Source organism: Ascidiella aspersa, chromosome 6 (assembly GCF_963924565.1).
Source record: "Ascidiella aspersa chromosome 6, kaAscAspe10.2, whole genome shotgun sequence".
Classification (NCBI taxonomy): domain Eukaryota; kingdom Metazoa; phylum Chordata; class Ascidiacea; order Phlebobranchia; family Ascidiidae; genus Ascidiella; species Ascidiella aspersa.
In genome coordinates this window covers 7,845,380-7,866,355 of record NC_139452.1, presented here as the reverse complement: position 1 = coordinate 7,866,355, position 20,976 = coordinate 7,845,380, and the positions used below count along the sequence as shown (strand labels likewise).

The 20,976-nt window shown below is 35.3% G+C and overlaps 3 protein-coding genes and 1 pseudogene across 4 annotated transcripts; all 4 read right to left on the bottom strand.

Moving 5' to 3' along the window:
- Window positions 1-1,024: 1,024 nt before the first annotated feature.
- Window positions 1,025-2,413, bottom strand: LOC146139460 (uncharacterized; annotated as a pseudogene).
- Window positions 2,414-6,826: 4,413 nt separating this feature from the next.
- Window positions 6,827-8,563, bottom strand: LOC146139459 (uncharacterized). The gene is made up of 4 exons (XM_083392454.1): window positions 8,312-8,563; window positions 8,004-8,148; window positions 7,711-7,817; window positions 6,827-7,096 (listed from the first exon to the last, which is right to left on the bottom strand). Exons 1-4 carry the CDS (start codon window positions 8,561-8,563, stop codon window positions 6,827-6,829), a joined length of 774 nt encoding a protein of 257 aa, XP_083248580.1.
- A 1,979-nt stretch (window positions 8,564-10,542) lies between these two features.
- LOC146139458 (uncharacterized) lies at window positions 10,543-12,877 on the bottom strand. The gene is made up of 4 exons (XM_083392453.1): window positions 12,626-12,877; window positions 11,963-12,107; window positions 11,542-11,648; window positions 10,543-11,189 (listed from the first exon to the last, which is right to left on the bottom strand). Exons 1-4 carry the CDS (start codon window positions 12,875-12,877, stop codon window positions 10,944-10,946), a joined length of 750 nt encoding a protein of 249 aa, XP_083248579.1. The 3' UTR covers window positions 10,543-10,943.
- A 2,707-nt stretch (window positions 12,878-15,584) lies between these two features.
- LOC146139457 (uncharacterized) lies at window positions 15,585-19,205 on the bottom strand. Of its 2 annotated transcripts, none has more exons than XM_083391156.1 (5): window positions 19,128-19,205; window positions 18,777-19,038; window positions 18,353-18,497; window positions 17,938-18,044; window positions 15,585-16,351 (listed from the first exon to the last, which is right to left on the bottom strand). In XM_083391156.1, the coding sequence occupies exons 2-5, from the start codon at window positions 19,026-19,028 to the stop codon at window positions 16,088-16,090; spliced, it is 768 nt and encodes a 255-aa protein (XP_083247282.1). In that variant the 5' UTR covers window positions 19,029-19,038; window positions 19,128-19,205; the 3' UTR covers window positions 15,585-16,087. The 2 variants fall into 2 exon arrangements, with proteins under 2 accessions (XP_083247282.1, XP_083247281.1); XM_083391155.1 differs by having other exon boundaries at window positions 18,777-19,041; window positions 19,128-19,193.
- Window positions 19,206-20,976: the final 1,771 nt, after the last annotated feature.

Here is a 20,976-nt window from a genome sequence, read left to right as displayed (position 1 = left end):
CTGCAAGCTCGTTTATACCGTATATTGCTCTAATGAAGATATAATACGGTTAAAATGTTGTTGAATATACCTAAAAACTGAACGACTCTGTGATAACTTTTAAGAAAATGAAAATTGCTTTTTTTTCCGGTAGGTGTTGACGACCTACGTGGCTTAACATATATAGATGGCGTATGTATGTCATGTAAAATGTATTTCTGCACTCTTACCTGTAATTGAGCTTCTTTACCGAAAACCGTGGTACAGTTAGTGACAAACAAAAACTACATTTTAAGCAATTAAATCTTGTCACCAAGGATTTTAGAAGAGGGGGACAATTGACAACTTCTGATAGAAGCTCCATGGTGATGACCTGAGTCATGTGTACCACAAAAATATATGTCAGACGCTTTTAAGGGCCGTGTTTCATAGCTGTGCATTGGTTTCAAAGCTTTTTGCAAAAATATAAATTTGATGATATCTTAAAAATGTGATGTCCTTAAAAAAAATAAAGGTATATTCAAAATCAGAACAAAAAATTAATCTAAAATAAAATACTCTTATCTAGTTTAAAATAAAGTGAAACTTTGTTGACCAGTGATAATCGTTACTAAGGATGAAAACATATAAAGTGAAGTCCATTTATTACTACAGGATTTGAGCCCATTTTGTCAGATACAAGTAAATATTTTCAAAACAACTATTAAAAAAACTTCAGTAAATTTATTGACCTCAAGTGTAACAATTTTGGTAAAATGCATATTAAAACGATTTTAACTTTTTATCTCAGAAAGTCTGCCTGTTATGCGAAACAAATTTATGAAGTTTGATTAGGCCTACCACATTACACAGAAAAAAACGTGAAGTTTGTGAAAGGATTATTTTACAACGTAAAGATTAATGATTTGGAATTTTTTAACCGTTTTTTTTAATTAATTAAAAAATTTCATTATATTAATTTTTAAAACAATATTTTTTTCCAACGATGATTTTTAAAGAGGTTTATTTTATTATATTTTGGTTCACCAACCAAAAAGTTGGCATATCAACCCGAAGTAAACAGTTTAAACAAAACCATTCCCATAACAACTAGGAGAACCGCAAGGGTCCAATAAAACTCTTTCAACAAGCGACGCATGATCTTGTCTTCTTTTCGCCAATCCTCCATTAAACTCGCTCCTTTATTCTTGTGCGGAAACTCACGGTCGGGAACCTCGACTCCCAAAAAGTCGCAGAGTGGTTTCCAGCCTTGCTTCACTTCATAGACAAGGAGTTGGTCTTTCGGGGCGTTCTGTAAACATTTAGGCTGTTGCGATCAAAATAATCCTCATGCGAATAATGTAAAACTTTACGTAACAATGTTTGAGATTTTCAAATGCTAAACGCTAACCCAATGAATGAATAAACTTATGAGTTTTGGGTAACATTTTGGTACTTTTTTTTTTTTTTTTTTTTTTTCTTTTTTGTTATTTGAAAACACGCTGAATCGGAACCACAGTTATCTGTAATGTATTAGGAGTTTTTATCTTCTAAATCAATATATCCGTGATCCAGTCGGTGCACACCGTTCTAGAAGCACTGATCTTAACTTTGTTTTCTATAACAACCTGTAGTATTTCGCGATTGTGCTTCCTGTATAATCGCTTCAAAGCTTCTTCATCATAAAAGCGCATATTTGACCAAGGCCATTTTGAACGACAACCGTATGGTTTAGCTGATGAAAAAGTTAAAAATGTTATAATTTTTTAAGATAAAACGATCTTTTTAGAACTCTATTGCAAACAATGATTACTAATTGAATTCAGCAAGATATATCAACTTTGAAATTACACTATTTTAAATTTATACTTTTTAGCATGTAAGATGCAATTATTAATTGTAATGCGTTTTAATTTTACTTACTAGTTTCTGCTTGGAATTTAAAGAGTCTCCAACCCGAATAAGAGAAGGTTTGCAATGCATTGAACCTCAAGTCTTTGTTAATATCATCAATCTGTTTCATAAGGCTCTTGTACCAAGTCTCCTCATCTCGGATCGTCAAAATAATCTAAAGGGGATTTGAAAGCGATCTGCTATTTCATGATAACACTGTCCGATTTTGTTTTCACCCTTTGTAATATTAAATTCCATTTTAAAAAGAAAGATGAGTTTAAAACCTTTTTTACAGAATAGTATTATGCAATGTTATAAGGCCTAGAACGTACCTTTGCATCGGGAAAAGCGTCCAACAATTCGTATCAGTCACAGCATCCACATCCTTAAACATTCGCCTAAAATCTTCTATTTTTGCTCCTTTTCTCATGATCTTCACCCAATCGTCACCAAGGAAATAAAAGTTCTCCAGAAAATCGTAAACTTTATATCCGAGGAGTTTTAGCGCCGCATACATTGTCTTTGTGCCGGTTTTAGGCATTCCGGCCAAAATTACTTTCATGATGATGCTGCAGGTTTTACTTAACCAGTATAATCGTTAATCTGTTGTTAAAAAATGCTTTTCTTTTTTTTTTTGCAAATTGATTGTAGGCCTAGTCATATTGTTTGCGCAATGCGATGAAAGTTTTTCTAATTCGGTAAAACTTCGTAAAACTTTTTTTAAAGGGGGTTTGGTTTATCCGCAGTTGATCGGCACAACAATTTGTAAAAGTCATTGACCTAACACCTGTATGTCTGCACACAAAAGCCGTAAAACATTTGCATAAACCAAAAACCACCACTGTGTTGATTTCCCAATGTTTCAAGTTAAAATGCCACAAACTTTCACCTCTAAACGATAAGAAAGACTTAATAAAATATTTTTATAAAACCAGGTAGTTTTGGTCTACTTTAAATAGTTATCCTTGATGATGTTCATTTTGAAAATACCTAAAACTTTGGCGCAAATCGCGGTAAAATGCATGTATTTAGATAAAGATTGCGAACTTGTGAGATTTCTATGGTATTGGTACGACGTCGCTTTTAGACTAAAAAGAACCCCTCAACACATAAAGTGAAACCTCAAGACATATTGTGAAAATCTTTTAAGACTCGCGTAAAGCGCAAAAAGTTCAGGCATATACGTATATCTATAGTTTTACTAGATAAAACATATATGGTCTCGTGGTCAGTTGTAATAGTGGTGGCCGGTCGGATGATTTACATTGGTGAGCCATGCGGTTGATTTAAAAAGTAAACCTTGCCTATTTACATAAAACTTAAACTATCATTTTCGAAAATGTAGCAACCGTGACTATGTGCTGCTAAATACTGGCGAAATTAGCAAATCATTAATTATAACGTAATCTATATAAACACACAAGTATATAATCAACAATAACACAGCAATCAGCTATGACACGATAAACAAATGAGAGTTAAACTTTAATTGGTCTAGACTCTAGAGCGTTTTGTCGCTGATTTATTTAAACGAATTTCGATCACACCAAAGTTTATAACTGCACCACAAAACAGTTTCTCTTAAACACTGTATCGTTGAAAGCTGCCTAAACTCGTGAAGCACTACTAAGAAACGTGCTCACCTTGAGTATGTTTAAGCGCAAACATTATTCATTAACCAGCGCTACACTGTTTGAGCCCTCTCGACATTCATCGGTAAAAAGCATGCCTGATGCTCTCACTATCACAACTAATAGAACTGCAAGTGAATAATACAACATATTCTGCTCCGTTGTTAAAAGATGCTTTACCTTGTTTTCCCCAATGGTCCACTATAACCTTATCACTTCATTACAGAACTGTAACTCATTTTCCAGATCGATTTCCTTCCTGATTTTACCCGGTGGACATGCAATTATAGATGGAGCGCTCTGTGCGAGAATCTATAAATTCAAACATTACTTTCCAGCAAACACAAAACGTTATACCACCATTTTACTACGTTAATAATTGGTTGTAATACGTCGAAACATAACAAAGTAGGCTAAGTGTCATATCTTGTTTTTTCCCGAACGTTGGTTTGTTTACGAAACTAAACCTAATGTTCGAACGTTATATAATGTAACTATAAAGTTTTTAAATAAACTAAAACTATATAAACGTTTCGGTAACGTTAAAGCAGGCGTTTTAAGATGTAAGTCAGAACATCTATTAGAAAGTCAACGTTGCGTTTTTATGACGTTAGTTTTTTTTTTAATAGGCAACATTTAAATGGAATTTTTTAACCCTTTTTCCATGACGTTTAAAAGTCGTACATTTTAAAAGTATTTAATTATACGTGAACGATGCGAATTTAAATACGTTATGTCAACGCTGTAAAGCAGGGGTGTCCAACAAGCGGCACGCGTGCCAAATGCGGCACGCCACGTAATAAAAAATGGCACGCAAGCCCCCCAAAAATACTTCATTTGTTATTCGGCCAATTGTCAAGAAATACTAAATTTGTTAAACAGCCAATTACCATTGTTTGATCACATTATATAACAATCGCGGGAATTACAACAACTAACAATTTTAGTGGACGCAAGCCTTCACGTAAGTATAGAGCTTGGTGTAAACTATAAAACAAAGTAGCAAAGTCAGTTCACCGACGGACACTTAGATGCAATAACGCGCACTGCTACTACACAGCTAAAGGTAATGTAGTGGTCGGCAATCTGTTGAAAAGTTTAGTGTTATCGTGTAGTTGTGTTGTGGGCCGCGTGATAGCCAAACATTCATTGCACTTTGTTTTAAAAGTACATGTGGCTTAGAATGTTCATATTGTCTCAGCGTGGTTCAGACCCACGTGCCAAATGTGGTCATGAGCAGCCTACATGTCAAACTATATTTTTTGCCAACTTGAACTATATGTATACGCCAAATTTCCTTTTTGAGTATGTTTTACATAATAGTATGGCAGTGTTATGGCCATCCAGGCGCTGTGTAATACTTCACCTTAAAAAGAGTACTTTGGGCCGCGGCAAAAAAGGTTTGCCGACCACTGCCCTAATGGTTTGCTTGATTAAATAAGGAAATGTTTTTCATGTGCTTCTAAACCTTTAAATGTTAGAAAAAAAATGGTTACTAAACTTGGCACGGAAAGAAGTTATAGGATAAAATCTGGCACGTCGGCATGTTTGAGTTGGACACCCCTGGTTTAAAGCAACATATGAACTGTAGTTTTATTTTCCTTTATATAACGTTTAATAAACGCAGCTTACTAAAGGGTTTAGTTGTGATCCTATTTAATGTATGTCATTAGACGTTAGTGTTATAGAAAAACGTTATGTAAACCTTCACGGGTAACCGTTAAATAACTAGTTTAATTTAATCATGAACAGCGTTTAAAAAATCCGTACCTTTTATACCAAAATTTTTAAACGTGACGATTGTGAATAAAATACCTTCACCTACGTCTGTATGTAACTTATAAATTCATCAAACAAAGTTACGCTGATTAAACGTTTTACCTATAAACTTATTTTACGTATACATATTATTAAACGTTAAGGTTTTGAAAAAAGGTCCAATATGTTTTAAATCCGTAACCATTTAAACGTAGTTTATTTCAAGTTGTGAATAAAATACCGTTAGCTAAACGTTAACATGCAACTTATTTATGTCCAAATTATAGTTTCACTCTAATAAAATCTGGCCATTACGTTTAAAACCCGGACCGTTGGAACCGAGTAAATTTAACATTTAAGGTGCAAAAAAATTATACAATACCAAATTGATTGCTGGAAAACATATTATACGTGCAGTATAAATTGTTTTTTTTTTAATTTTATTCAAGTTATTTGTCAAAACCTTATTTGGTATGTTTATGAAGCATATTGCATATATTCCGACATATATTTTACTCTAAGATGTTGAATTTTTTCTTAAGTAAACATTGCCTTAAGCATTAAACAAATCGTATGTAAATTTTTTGCGCCCCTCGGAAACATGCAGGTTTTCTGCTATTGGCAAGAATGGCCAGCAACGACCTTCCACCCCGTTCCGCTTTGCACAGCGCAACTATAACCTTGTAAATATTAGGAATTGTGAATATTATACTGACATGCAGTTTAAATATTTAAAAATACACATTAAAAAACACATTTTCTTTTATTATAAATAAACCCTTTAAGAGTACAATTTTTAACTTTTTCTATGGTAATAAAACACTAGTTGTTGACGATCTACGTAGATGATCATATAGATGGCGTATGTATGTCAATGGAAACGCATTTTCTGCATTCTTACTTAACCTTCTTTCCGAAAGGCAATTCAAAAGTTCTGATGGAAGTTCTATTGAGAAGAACTGAGTCATGTGTTGTATGTCAGACGTTTTTAAGGGTCGTGTATCAAGTTGTACATTGGTTTCAAAGCTTTTCGTAAAAGTTAAGTTTGACGATATCTTAAAAATGTGATGGCTTTGGAACAAAATAAAGGTATACTCAAAATCGGTGCGAAAAATAAATAATCACATTCTGTTTAAAAGAAAGTGAGTCTTAATTGACCAGTGATAATCTTAACTAAGATGAAAATACCTAAAGTAAATTCCATTTGTTACTACAGAGTTTTTAGCAAATTTTGCACGATATAAGTGAATATTTTTGAACCAACTAGTTAAATAAACTTCAGCAAATTTATTGACTTCAAGTGTTACAATTCTGGTGAAATGCATTTCAAAACGATTTTAACTTTTTATCTAAGAAAGTCTGCCTATATTATGCGAAACAAATTTATACAAAAAGTTGAATTACCACATTACACAAAATAAAACGTGACGTTTGTGATAGGAATATTTTACAAATTAAAGATTAATGATTTGGAATTTTTAACAGTTTTTTTCTAATTAATTTAAAAAAATTATAATGTTACTTTTCACAACATAATTTTTTTTTCAACGAATATTTTTAGGACTTTTATTTGTTTTTCGTTTGGTTCACCAACCTAAAAAGTTGGCAAACCATTCGGCAGTAAACAGCTTAAACAAAACCATTCCCATCACAACTAGGAGAACCGCAAGTGTCCAATAAAACTCTTTCAACAAGCTACGCATGACAATGTCTTCTTTTCGCCAATCGTCAATTAAACTCGCTCCTTTATTCTTGTGCGGAAACTCACACTCGGGAACTTCGACCCCCAAAAAGTCGCTTAGCGGTTTCCAGCCTTGCTTCACTTCATAGACAAGGAGCCGGTTTTTCGGAGCGTTCTGTAAACATTGAAGATGGTGTGGGCAAAATAATCCTCATGCGACTAATTCGAAATTTTACGTTACACTGTTTAAGATTGTCAAAAGCTAAACGCTAACCGAATGAATAAATAAACCTTTGAGTTTGGGCTAACATTTCGGTACTTGTTATTTGAAAACACACTGAATCGGAACGACTTGTAACTGTGTGTATCAAAAATTTCTATCTTCTAAATCAAGATATATATAAACGGTATAATATTATATGAAACAAACACATACGGAAATCACTTAAATTGGAACGCGATGGACAAGATATGCACAAAACTAATATGTATTAGCAAGATTTGACTGAGTTTAAACCAATGGTTCAACATTTTTGGCTTTTATTAATAAAATCAAATAGCATGGCGGCACACTTACTATGCTAAACAACAATATAATACTTAACGATCGTATAAAATAAGCGAATACTATTATAGTTGGTTGTCTTACGTATATAGTGCGTATTCAGATTCAGTCTCATATGTCAGTATGTTTGCGAAAAGTTAAATTTCAAAATAACGAAAAGTCGCACGCACACTTATTATTACAGTCCGAGAAGCATTGATCTAAACTCTGTTTCCTATAACAACCTGTAATATTTCTCGATTGTGTTTCCTGTATAATCTCTTCAAAGGTTCTTCATCATAAAAGCGTGTAGTTGACCACGGCCATTTTGAACGACAACCGTATGGTTTAACTGATGAGAAAGTTAAAAATGTAATCAAGTTAAAACAATCTTTTTAGAACTTTATCGCAAATTATGATTTACTAATTAAATTCAGCAAGATAAATCAATTAAATTGCACTATGTTAAAGGTATACTTTTAATCACAACTAACTAAAGATGCAATCATTTATTGTAATGCGTTTTAATTTTACTTACTAGTTTCTGTTTGGTATTTAAAGAGTCTCCAACCCGAATAAGAAAATGTTTGCAATGCAGTGTATCCCAAGTCGTTGCTAATATCACTAATCTGTCTCATAAGGCTGTTGTACCAAGTCACCTCATCGCGAATCGTTAAAATTACCTAAAGGGGATTCAAGAAGCGATTTGTCATTTCCACAGAGCTCCGTCGGATTTTGTTTTCACCCTTGTAATATTAACTTGCATTTTAAAAAGAAAGATGAGTTTAAAACAAAAATGTTTAAAAAAACAAAAAATTGTTCGCTGTTATAAGGTCTGGAACGAACCTTTGCATCGGGAAAAGCTTCCAACAATTCCTCCCAGTAGAACAAAGCTGGTGCATCAGTCACAGCATCCACATCCTTAAACATTCGCCTAAAATCTTCTATTTTAGCTCCTTCTTGCATAGTTTTCATCCAGTCGTCATGGAGGAAATAAAAACTTTCCAAAAAATCGTGAACTTTATAACCGAGAAGTCTAAGCGCCGCGTACATTGTCTTTGTTCCTGTTTTGGACATTCCAGCAACTATGACCTTCATGGTGTGGTGATGCTATTGATACTGCTGATTGGATAAATTTCCCTAAGATTACACTGTACTAAAAAAAACAGCCAGCTGCTAACGAACAAAATGTTTTTACACGAGCGTTAAACTTTTCAACTCTAACTGGTCTATTTAAATTATTTTGTTAAACTTTGCTTCAGCAAATATTTGGCACAAAACGTTGTAATTTTAAAGCTGTACCTTCATACATTACAGTATGCAATAAATCATATAACACATTATATAACCATTTTCACCGGTGGCAAAATTGAGCAAAAATAGACATGACAGTCACTATACCTGCCGTCAAACTTTATTACTAGGTGTTCAATGTAGAATGTGCAATATGACGCATTTAAATTCCAAACATTAATGATTAACCCTTGCCATACACTTGTTCATCGCGCGTTAACCAGTTTTTTTATTATCCAGGATTAAATCAAATTCCCGGCGTTGCCCAGGTGGAACATGGTATACTTTAAAGTTGAGATACTTTGTAGCATTTGACCTGGTGCTAAACATCTTGCAATTTGACCTACTCACGTTGTTCCGGTGGTGTATAATAATTGCTGCTGCCGTAAACGCTCTCATTGACCAACTCTTCACTAACTTTATTCTGTTGTACCATCGTGGCGGGACTTCTTGCAAATAAAGTGCATATTTGGTATAGAGTGCTACATAAATCAACCAGTCTGTAATGCAATTTTAAATTGACTGCAAGCGGACATGCGCACTGCTGTGGACTCGGAAATACATTTTCCCGCTGCAAAATCTCTCTCGGGTACGTTTAATAAAAAGGCAATTACACAAGGGCCTTTGTAGTATGAATCACAGTTTTCTTTGGAATGCAATAAACGTTCAGCATGGTTACGTGGTCTCTTATCTGGATCCACCTATTGGGACGCTCAAAAAAAAACTATCTAAAACTATTAGGGCCTATACGTGTAATTATTAAACTTAGTGTTGAGTTTACCCAATCAGCGACCCCACACTGCTATGTGACTCCATAAAATCTTGTCTAAAATATTTTCACGAAATTTAAACGTAATGGCTTCGTCGAAACGATTTGATCTGACGATAAAACCGAATCGTTTCGACACGAAACACACATGATCGGCGTAAACAAGCTCGGCATTGCTGAGTTTTAACTCTGTTTGTTTTCGACCTCGGAATGCGCCGGACATTCTCATCACGAGGCTTCTCATCTTGCCAAGGATGCCGCCGCGAGAAAAGTCTCCCAAAATAAGCCGCTAGTCTATCATAAATGGGGGGTTGTGGAGATACTGTCGGGGGGCATACATACACAACTGGGTACATGATGGTGTTTGCTACTATTTATAAAATTGTAAAAATGTTTCGGCCTCCTGTTACAGATTAAACACATTTAGCCTCCAAACTAAAGCTGATTTAATGTTGTTACATTCTGACTTTTCTGACACAAAAACAATTCTAGCAACATCTCTAAACAAAGTACTGTCTCAGCATAATGTTTTTTACCGTGTCCATTTGACACTAAAACCTAGCAATGCGCTTACCCGGCATAGTTCAGCGGCTGAACCCGTCGTAGTAACGATCCTGGTTTAAAATTTATTCATAGCTGGAGGCAATCACGATTTCTCAGAACGTAAAAGTTGTTTTCTGTTACAGACAGCTACACTTGGCTAAAAACATTTCAACAGGTACCGCACAGCCGCGAATAAAATGGCAAGGAAAGGCTACTGAATCGTAGCAAACTTACGAAGATAAAGCATTAGGTTGCTTACAAATCATATAGCTAAAAGTTATTCTTCTTAGTCATAAATGCTTGCTTCTCCTTTTGCGTAATGCATGCCTTTCCTGCGCCTATTTTTAACAAGCATTATGACACAAAAACCAATACTGGTTTTGATTTTTCCAAATCAAGTTTGCTTGAACAGAGTTGTTCGCGCTCTATTGTTTTAATGTGCAAAAAAATATTTCTGTCAAAAAGTCGCTTTTCCATTTTTTTCATTAATGTACAGAGTCACGTAGGCAGAACAACAGATAACTGCAGTAAAAAAAATCAAACATAATGGATATGTCTGACATCACGTTGATTAGTTTGCACGCAAGTCAGGTTGATGAACTAGCTAATCCATTACCTAACTTGCTAAAAAAATTGGTGCATTACAATTACGGTACAAAAATAAATATAATTAAAATATATATATTTGCTGAATGCCTGTCTACAAATACAAAATGTATAACTAACGTGATACCACATGATAAAATGACAATATTGCGGTAGAAATGTTATTTATAGTTTCAACATTTTTCTCTTCATGCACAGCTAAACCTTATTCCAGAAGCTGTGTTTGAGTTGTTTCTGTCATCGTTTACCATTAAGTTGGAAACCCGTTCAGTTGTAAAAAAGCAATTTATACGAAGCAAACCCTATCAAAGACAACAAAACCGCAAGAGATATATGTAGCTCTGTCATCAAGCGACGCATAATCTTATCTTCTTTTCGTCTATCATCCATCAAACTCGCCCCTTTATTCTTGAACGGAAACTCACGATCGGGAACCTCGACCCCCAAAAAGTCGCAGAGTGGTTTCCAACCTTGCTTCACTTCATAGACAAGGAGTTGGTCTTTTGGGGCGTTCTAAGATGAGTAAGCTGTAATGATTACTTACCATCGTCGTTATATTACGAAAAAAAATCGTTTTGGCTAACTGGTTTACTGTTGATATAAAATGAGCGTTCACACATTCAATCACTTCGATTGTGAGTTTAAAATTAAATTTTTTTCGGAACTTTTTGTTTCCCAAAAGTCAAAACAACCAAACACGTAACCGGTTGTTTCAAGTATTCGCATCTTTAAAATAATATGTATATGATCTCGGTCTAACACAAGATTCTCCTTCAAACGTAGATTAGAAATTTACAAATTATGTATAAAACTATTTATTTACTGTGCGATTATAATACAAGCTTATCGTTTTAGCAAGAGATACCTGTAAGATTTCGCGATTATGATTTCTGTACAATCGCTTTAAAGCTTCTTCTTCATAAAAACATAAATCTGACCAAGGCCATTTTCCACGATCACCGTATAATGAAACTGTGAAAAAAGTGCAAAGTATATATTTTTTATTGGGTGTTTGAAAAGAAACTTAAAATGAGAACTTTTACAAATAATTATTATCGATAAACTGTAAACGTGAAAATATTGTTCACCTTACAAATAACGTTATCAACCAGTTACGGAATAACAAAGAAAACACTTTTATAGCAACTTGTTTGTCAATACAATTAATTCGACAATAATAAAAAAGGTATGTTGTGTTGTTTCAAGCTACCGGTATAACTCAACACCGCCTTAAGGACTTTATAAGATATATTGCTGGGTAAGCTAAACGTTTACATTTTACTTACGAACTGCTGCTCGGTATTTGAAGAGTCTCCAACCCGAGAAACAAAACATTAGTAGTGACTTGTATCTTATGTCCCTACTCACAGCAGCAGTTTGTTTAGTGAGACTGTTGTACCAAGATTCCTCGTCGCGTAGTGTCAGAACAATCTAACGCGAGAATAAAATAAGCGTCTAGATATTCCGGGGGAGCAACTAAAGTATTTTTTTCTCGTTAAACAAAATGATTCCTAAATTAAAAAGTGAAAGATGACACATATATGTGTTAACATCCGTGATCTAGTCTTTCTAAATCTGGTTTTTGACCAAAGGTTACGGCAGTACACCGAAATGTCAATGCAGACTAACTGAGTCTGTCGACCCATGATGCAAGCACGACACGCTAGAAACAACTAAGCATGGTTGTTTCTCGACTAGCTCTTCTCTGAGTCTGTGTAGCTCAGTTGGTGGAACGGCGGCCAGTATGACCGGATGGTCGTGAGTTCGAACCTTACTGCAGGCTAGTTGTTTTTTTCTAGCCTGTCCTTCTTGCACCATTGATCGACAGACTCAGTGAGTCTGCAATGTCTTTTACGTGTTATTTTAAGAGTATTTTTTTAGGAAAACTAGGAAAACTTTGCAAAGATTAAAATGTGTGAGTTTCGCAACATTTTCTATTAAAAGAGTACCTTTGCATCTGGAAAAGCTTCCAATAATTCCTCCCAGTAAAACAAAGCTGGTGCATCAGTCACAGCATCCACATCCTTAAACATTCTCCTAAAGTCATTTATCGTTCCTCCATTTCTTATGATCTTCACCCAATCGTCACCAAGAAAATAAAAGTTCTCCAAAAAATCGTAAACCTCGTATCCGAGGAGTTTTAGCGCCGCATACATTGTCTTTGTGCCGGTTTTAGGCATTCCAGCAATTATGACCTTCATGACGGTGCTGACCAAACAGCAGAATTAAGTTTCCTTTAACTTATCATGCATGGGTTCCTCTAAACTTTTCTGAAACTAAACTTAGCAGGTCTTGGTGGAGCAGTATAAATTGTTACTCTGACTTTAAATTAATCTAATTTTATTTACAGAAAACTAGTCGTCTCGTTTGCGCGCAACACTTTAACAAGAGGACGTGACACGTTGTGCACATAAAATGGTATTTGTCAGAAGTTTGGCGACACAACAATCTATGAAAGCCATTGACCGCGTACGTGTGCACACAAAAGAACCACTGCGTTTATCTTGCAATATTATAAGTTGGACTTGTTAGTTACGATACAATGACATGTTTACAATAATGCTACAGTTTCATTACCTATATTGTACTTCATTAGAAATTTCATGTAAAAATATTCAAAACGGTGTCACCTCTGAACACTAAGAAGAAAGGGTTAATAAAAATATTTCAATAAAACCAAGTAGATTTGGTGTTATTTAAATAAGTACCTTCGATAATGTTCGTATGTTAGAAATACGTAACGCTTTTTCGCAAATCGCGGTAAAATGCAATTATTTAGATAAAGATGGCGAACTTGAGAATTCCATGGTTCAGCGCCTTTAGGCTGAAAAGATCCAACACATGAAGTAACAAAAAGTTCAATAGTTTTTGTGTGAAGTAAAAATACTTAGCCATAAGGATATAGTTTAAATAGACAAAAAAATACGGTACGGTTACGTGGTCAATTGCAAAGGTGGTGGCCCGTTGCTGGATGGTTTTAAATGGCGAGCCAGTTGACCTAAACCTTGCCTACTTACCAAAAACTTCTAAAATTTTAGCAACCATGACTTTGTAAAATACTGGCGAATTCAGCAATTCCTTAATAATAACGAAATCTATTGATAACCCATATATTTTAGTAAGTAATCTACAACACCACAGCCATCAGATGTGACACAATAGACAAATGAGGGGTAAACTTTAATTAGTCCAAAGCGTTTTGATACTGATCTATTTAAACTAATTTCGATCGCACACAAGTTTATAATATTGCACCACCAAACAGTTTCTCTTGAATGCTGTAACCTCACAAGCTGCTTAAAAACCTCGAAGCACAACTAGCAACCACGCTCATCGTAGCTAAGCGCGCGTATAATTCATTAACCAGCTTGACCTTTTGTAAACCCGCTCGACATTATGAAATCCATTCAAAACTGAAAAGCATGTCTGAGGCGCTCCGTGTCACAACTAATAGAACTGCGAGTAAATAACATATTCTTCTCAGTTCTTGGCGGCGCTTATCTTCTTTCTCCGGTCGTCCACGACCCTTGTCACTTCATTTCAGTGCGCAAAATCTTTATCCAGAACGGTTTTCTGCCTTTCTTTACTCGGTAGACAAGCAGCTTGTGTTTTAGAGCAGTGTTTCTTAAACAGGTGAATGGTTGACCGTCAGAAATGGATGATAGCTCGTAAATCGACTACTGGACTGTTGTTTTTTGGTGTTTTTTTGCTTATTGTAATAGTAAAGTTGGGTTGCACTGAATGAAAAGTACAAAAAATTACGGCGTTATGTGCTTTTGTGGCTTTATATTTCTGGACTCGGGAAATTATACATTTGCAATGCTAAAACTTAGCTTGAATTGATCCTAAAAAAATCGAAACAACAAAAGTAATTTTGTGCTGTTATATATAGACGAGATAGTTTTATCATACCATGAGACAAGGGTGAATGAAATCTGGATATAGATGCTATAGGGGTGAACGAAAAAGTTTAAGAAGCACTGTTTAGGAGGGCTCTGTGCGATAATCGATATCCAAACAATACTTAGTACTGGCGCAAGAATTAGTTTAATGTCCTAAAAGGGGTGGATTCCTGCGAGGGTCTTAGGCCTGTGTTTTTGCCAACTTTTTCTTTTGCAATAAGCAGCTTATCAGGGCCAAAACCAGGATTTTATTTACAAAGAGGCCTCAATTTTGTTAATATTACGCTGGCGTTCCGTTCTACAACACAGTGTAGTATATACCATACTAAATTTAAACAAATAGCGGGTAACATTTGGTGGAAAAAATTACCTTACAAGAGGACTGGTCACATTGGAGCATGAAAAGTTTAAATTATTGTGCAAATCACAAGATTTAGCGCCCTAAACAACCACGTGAAGCTAACTGATTTACAAATCGGCTCGCTAAAAGCTATTGTTTTCCACTTTTGACATTGTTTGCTGTTCGCTAATAAATATATTTCATTGCAACATTTTTTTTATTTTTCTTTACAACGTACATAACGACAAACAAGTGTAGTGGATTCTTTGGAACTCTGTGACCCCGTCAACTCTGTCCATTCTATGAACAGCCTGCCGGCTGAATCGCTCATGCTGTCACTTTAATTTCCCTGCGCGTATTGTAATTTTGTTGGTCGTATGGCCGATTTCCTAAGTCGTGTTTTGTGTCGCGTTTTCTAACGAATTGGTAATTACTCACATCTGTCCGATGTAGGCTATATAAGAAATGTTGTAAATCGTTAATTGAGCAGTTCCACTGTTCACTTAGCTGGAGTCAGATCGCTACGTACCGTACACGGAGGTAATTTATTGTATGTAACGTAAGTAACTGTGTAAGTACTGTTTGTCGCTTGTTTAATTGCAATAAATATTCTATCATTGTGCTTAAAACCCACACAAACTACTCAAATGAAAAATTAGATAGGCCTACAAACATAAATATTTTTGGTCAAAAAGTCACTCCCCGTTTCCAAGGGTGCACTTTTCATAGATCAATTCACTTTTTTCAATGTATCGAGTAAAGTAGGAAGCACAGGAAACGACCACCGTTTTTAACTAAATTCATTTCAAACACAAACAGTTAGAACTAAAGCGGTATAACATGATAAAATGGCAGATTTGCATTAGTTTTTTATTTATTTTAGATTACAATTTTGGCAGAATTGCATTAGCTTTGAACAGTGGCGGCCGAAATGGACTTCGGACTTTTTCAAACTTAATTGTTGCAACATTGGTCAATTAAAGTACAAATACACAATAAATATGTTTGGAAGTATGAAGTTTATAAGTTTGAGTCCTAGAACGATAACATGATAAAATGGCAAGTTTGCATTGTTTTTTTATTTATTTTTGATTACAATTTTCCGATTTAGTTAAGCAAGCTTTAGTTGTAGATGTTAGTTTTTTAAACTCTGTAGGGGTTTACCCGAATCAAAACAAATTAGAAACGCGTGCAAAAGCGAAGAGTTTGTACAAAGAGAACCCTATCAAAGACAAAAGAACGGCAAGCGAAATATTCAGCTCTATCGTCAGGCGACGCATGATCTTATTTTCTTTTCGCCAATCGTCCACTAAGCTCGCTCCTTTGTTCTTGTGCGGGAACTCACGATTGGGAACCTTGACTCCCAAAAAGTCGCAGAGTGGTTTCCAACCTTGCTTTACTTCATAGACAAGGAGTTGGTCTTTTGGGGCGTTCTATAAACAATAAAGCAGTTGCAAATTAAATATCGTAACCCAGAGCAAAGCAATTGAATTTTTCAGAAAGGGGTATTTACTTGTTCAATTTGATAAAACTTAAAATTTGAACCCTTAAACAAGTTCCCTTCCATTTCACGACAACCGGCCCGCGGCTCGCCAACGTAAATCATCCGGCCCGTTACCCATTTTACAAACATGGCAAGTACGAGGCAATTCTTCATATGTTTTAAGCTATTTTAACTACGTAAACGCGAACTTTTTGCGCGTTGCGCAAACGCTTTTCCTACCTTCTTCTTAAATGTAGTTAGACACAGTTTTCAGTTGCAAATATACGTTTTATCTCTGATTAACAGTCGTTTATTGGTTGTAATAGGTTGCCTAAAATCTACGCATTTAACAATCAAAGTAAGGCGTACCTGTTCAAATTATTAAACAGAACGACGTTCCGGCAGTCATTTTCTCACCGAAACACTTTTTCAGCTTACTTTTAGCTCTAAAAAGTAACCGAACATACTTTCACCGGTCTACTTTCACCACTGAGGTCTAAATTCACTAGGTTAAACAACGGGAACATCCATACTCTCGCAGACTAGTTCGGGACACAATCCCCAAAGTATATCTGCTAAGGATATGGATTGACTTTACTTTCTCGAGCAAGATGTTTATAGGACAGTACGACAATCAGGATAAGGCAAACACACATGAACGCCAAGTGCTCGAATTAGGCTATAGCTTTTGACTCTTATAGCAGCGCTGAAAACGGGTGTTGCAAAAGTCACATAAAGCCCTTTCCCGACAGAAAGCAAGTCGGCTGGTAGCCGACCCGAGTCGCAGTTCCCGCGGCCAAACGAATTGGTTCGGCACAAAGGGTCTACAATAATTAAATTTGTGACACATGCGGTAGTCGTTTTCAAAATGCACTCGCATTGCACTTATTCGAAAATGAGTCTTTTATGTAACGTTTCCTAAAAGTGAAAACAAGTGGCACATGAGAAAAAAATTAATTGTAGTATAAAGGTTCTTTAATTTTTGTCTTAAAACGGGCCTGACTGCGTATTGCCACCAAACACACGCTGTCAGTTGTAACCATGTCTGCAGTTCACAAATTGCAAACCGATATTATTTGCTCGAGAGCATGTGGAGGACTCTGCAAACAAAGTGCGTTCAAACGAAACGTTGTCACGCTTGATGCACTTGCCAAAAGAATGCAGCGCTATGTGTAACCAGAAGCACACAATCCATTGCGAAGAACCGGCTATAAAACGGTGGTCGACAAGGTTGCAATTGAAAACAAGCCATTTTTAAACGACTTATGTGCCAAGTCCAACTTTTGTCTATTTGAAAACCAACAAGTCAACTTCCAGTCAATTCATAATTAAAGCACGTCAATTTCAAGACTCAAAAACTGAATTGAAAAGTAATACGAAACGCATCATACATATAGTAAGCTTATTTTTTATATGTACAAATTGTGATAAAACCCAATTTTACAAAAACAATGCTTAAAGATAAAACGTCATTTCATCCCAAGTTATTTGTCCAAATGACTTGAGTGATTGCGCCAAACCAGTTCATTATATTACCTGCAATATATTCCGATTGTGGTTTCTGTACAGTCGCTTTAAAGCTTCTTCTTTATAAAAGCGTAAACCTGACCAAGGCCATTTTCCACGATCACCGAAGAGGGAAACTAATGTAAAAATATATTTATTTTTTTAAGTTGTGAGATTATAAAGTTAAAAGAAACCCTCGATTAAGCAATTAAAAATTTCCAGTTAACAAACTAAAAACTTACAAATTCTAACAGTATGAGTTGTAAGTTTGTATTTTTAGGCAATCTCGAATCTCAAAAAAACAAAAACAAATTTGTTTATGTAGCAATTAATAACCTACTAATCACATAAATTTAGACAAGATACATTCTTTGTTCAGGTAAGCATGAAAAAGTAGCACATAAGAGATGAGGAAAATATTTCCATGGATTTTCATTTTACTTACGAATTGCTGTTCGGAATTTATAGAACTTCCAACCGGAATAGCAGAATGTTTGTAGTACTTTGTATCCTATGTCGCTACTCATGGCAGCAGTTTGTTTCATGAGGCTGTTGTACCAACTTTCCTCGTCACGAATGGTCAGAACTATCTAAATGGCAATGAAACATGCGTTTGGATATTTCAGAGATCTCCAATCGGGATTTGGTTGATACACGATCAATATAAAATTTTCCAAATGAAAGAGAAGACACGCAGTGTTTGGGCGCCGTTATCGTTTGGCCAGTACGACTCCAGAAAAGTATGACCACAGAATATACATTGTGTATATGTATCTTTCAGTTAATGAAAGAGATTATTATCACATTTACAAACTTCGATAAGTTTGCAAGGACCAATATTACTTTATTTTAAAACGCCTGAAACCTACCTTTGCATCTGGGAAGGCTTCTAATAGTTCCTCCCAATAAAACGCAGCTGGAGCATCAGTCACAGCATCCACATCCTTATACATTCGCCTAAAGTCCTCTATTTTCGCTCCTTCTCTGATGATCTTCACCCAATCGTCTCCGAGGTGATAAAAGTTTTCCATTACATCATAAACCTCATAACCGAGACGACTCAGCGCCGCATACATTGTTTTTGTGCCCGTTTTGGACATTCCAGCAACGATGACCTTCATCTTGTGGATTCTGCTGAATTGAGCAATAACTTTCACCTTAAATTTGACTTATTAACTCATATTTTTAAGATTTATTTTGGTCAACGCAGCAACACTGACCTTTATTATGGTGTTAAATTCCTCGAGTGTTAGCAATTTTCTTAATGTTAAACTTTACCTACTTACTAAACAAAACTTTTAAGCATTATGATCAGTAATGCAGACAACAACTTTGAAACAACGCGTTTGTATATAACAGTTTAACTAACAATTTATTTAATTTTTATCATCACCATCCCTTTTTAATTTTATTTATCACTATCCTTTTTTGGATTTAATATCACCATCCCTTTTAGCAACATTTTAGCACAAAATATTCAACAATTTGACTGCAAATGTCCAAAGCAGCACAAAATCGTGAAAGACAACATTCAACCACACACATCGCTGGTATATCCTTAAACGAAAATATTAATCATTAACCTGACACCTGACATGCACTAGTATCTATTTGATTGAACGTTGTGTGGAACATAATAGAGTAGTTAAATACCTTCGATGATGTTTATGTTCAAAATACGTAACGCTTTTGCGCAAATTGCGGTTAAATTCAATTATTTAGATAAAGATGGCGTACTTGTGAGTTCCATGGTACGTACGCGCATTTAGACTAAAAAGATTTCCTTAAAAGGTAAAGTGGAAAACGTTAAATAAGATTCGCGTAAAACGCCAAAACATATGTCGTATAGGCATATTACTGTATGTGTAGTTTGATAGATAGAAAACACGGGACATTGTCTCGTGGCCAGTTTGGTAAAATAATGGTGAGATGATTTTTATTGGCGAGCCAGTTTGACCTTGCCTACTTGCCCGAAACTTCTAGTGTGGTTCTAAATACTTGCGAATTCAGAAATTCCTAAATTATAAGGAAATCTATTGTTAAAGCACGTATTTTAGTATATAATCTATACAGTCATCGGCTATGACACAATACAAAAAATTAAACTTTTATTAGTCGAAAGCGTTTTGTCACTATTCTATTAAAACAAATTTTGAACGCACCCTATTTATAATATTTTGCACCACAAAACAGTTCCTCTTGTTGTAACCTCAAAAGCCGTTTAAAATCTTTTAAGCACGAGCAAAATGCGAGTGAACAATATATTCTGCTCTAAACGATTTCTGCTCTTTATTCTGCTCTATCTCGGTTTTGCCGGTAGTCCGTGACCCACGCCACTTTATTACAGTACGCAAAATCATTATCCAGAACGGTTCACTGCCTTCTTTTAGTTGGTAGACAAGCAGCTACAGTGTTTTAGAGGGCTGTGTGCAAGAAATGGTGTAATGTTCTAGAAGAGCGGATCCCTAAGGGCATTAGGCCTATGTTTTTTGCCAATTTTCCTTATGTGAATACAAGAACTTCCATACGTTCTTATTATGTTTGGCCCGCTGTAACAAAATCTATACAGCCAAAGGGTGCTGTTCAATGTGCATACTATGTCGCCACGTGACTTATGAACTCTAAAAGAACAATTTAGGTTGGATTGAACTATAAATGCTGTTATTTAACCGATATGGGAAACCTTTTGTATGTCTTATGTATGACGTATGCTTTCAAATTAAACGATATGCCAATTGAAACTAAACAAGCACAATGTTTGTCTCGTTTGCGCTTGGTTGAATTCGGTTTTGCCTGCATATTTGTGCACCAGCTCGCTTGAGAACAACGGGTGTCTTCATTAACAGTTGTTTATGATGTAATTTTGTGAGGTCATCAGTGATTTTTTAAGGTTCCGTTAAACAAAAATCGTGGGTTCTTCCCTGTACTCCCAGGTGATACAACTTGCATTCTGGTTTACTTGCCTATAGTTGATTTGGTTGAAGATAAAGTTTTGCCTTTATTTTTTACACCTTTGTTTTCAACAGTAAAACTATTGCCACTAAAAATGTTTTCTTTTAACCTACTCAT

Coding starts and splice junctions, on each gene's coding strand:
- LOC146139459 (XM_083392454.1), bottom strand. CDS start 8,563: ATGAAGGTCATAGTTGCTGGAATGTCCAAAACAGGAACAAAGACAATG. Junction 7,818..8,003: donor TAAATACCAAACAGAAACTA/GTAAGTAAAATT, acceptor CTTTCTCATCAG/TTAAACCATACGGTTGTCGT. Junction 7,097..7,710: donor ACAATCGAGAAATATTACAG/GTTGTTATAGGA, acceptor CAATGTTTACAG/AACGCTCCGAAAAACCGGCT.
- LOC146139458 (XM_083392453.1), bottom strand. CDS start 12,877: ATGAAGGTCATAATTGCTGGAATGCCTAAAACCGGCACAAAGACAATG. Junction 12,108..12,625: donor AAGCTTTTCCAGATGCAAAG/GTACTCTTTTAA, acceptor TTCTCGCGTTAG/ATTGTTCTGACACTACGCGA. Junction 11,649..11,962: donor CAAATACCGAGCAGCAGTTC/GTAAGTAAAATG, acceptor CTTTTTTCACAG/TTTCATTATACGGTGATCGT.
- LOC146139457 (XM_083391156.1), bottom strand. CDS start 19,028: ATGAAGGTCATCGTTGCTGGAATGTCCAAAACGGGCACAAAAACAATG. Junction 18,498..18,776: donor AAGCCTTCCCAGATGCAAAG/GTAGGTTTCAGG, acceptor ATTGCCATTTAG/ATAGTTCTGACCATTCGTGA. Junction 16,352..17,937: donor ACAATCGGAATATATTGCAG/GTAATATAATGA, acceptor TATTGTTTATAG/AACGCCCCAAAAGACCAACT.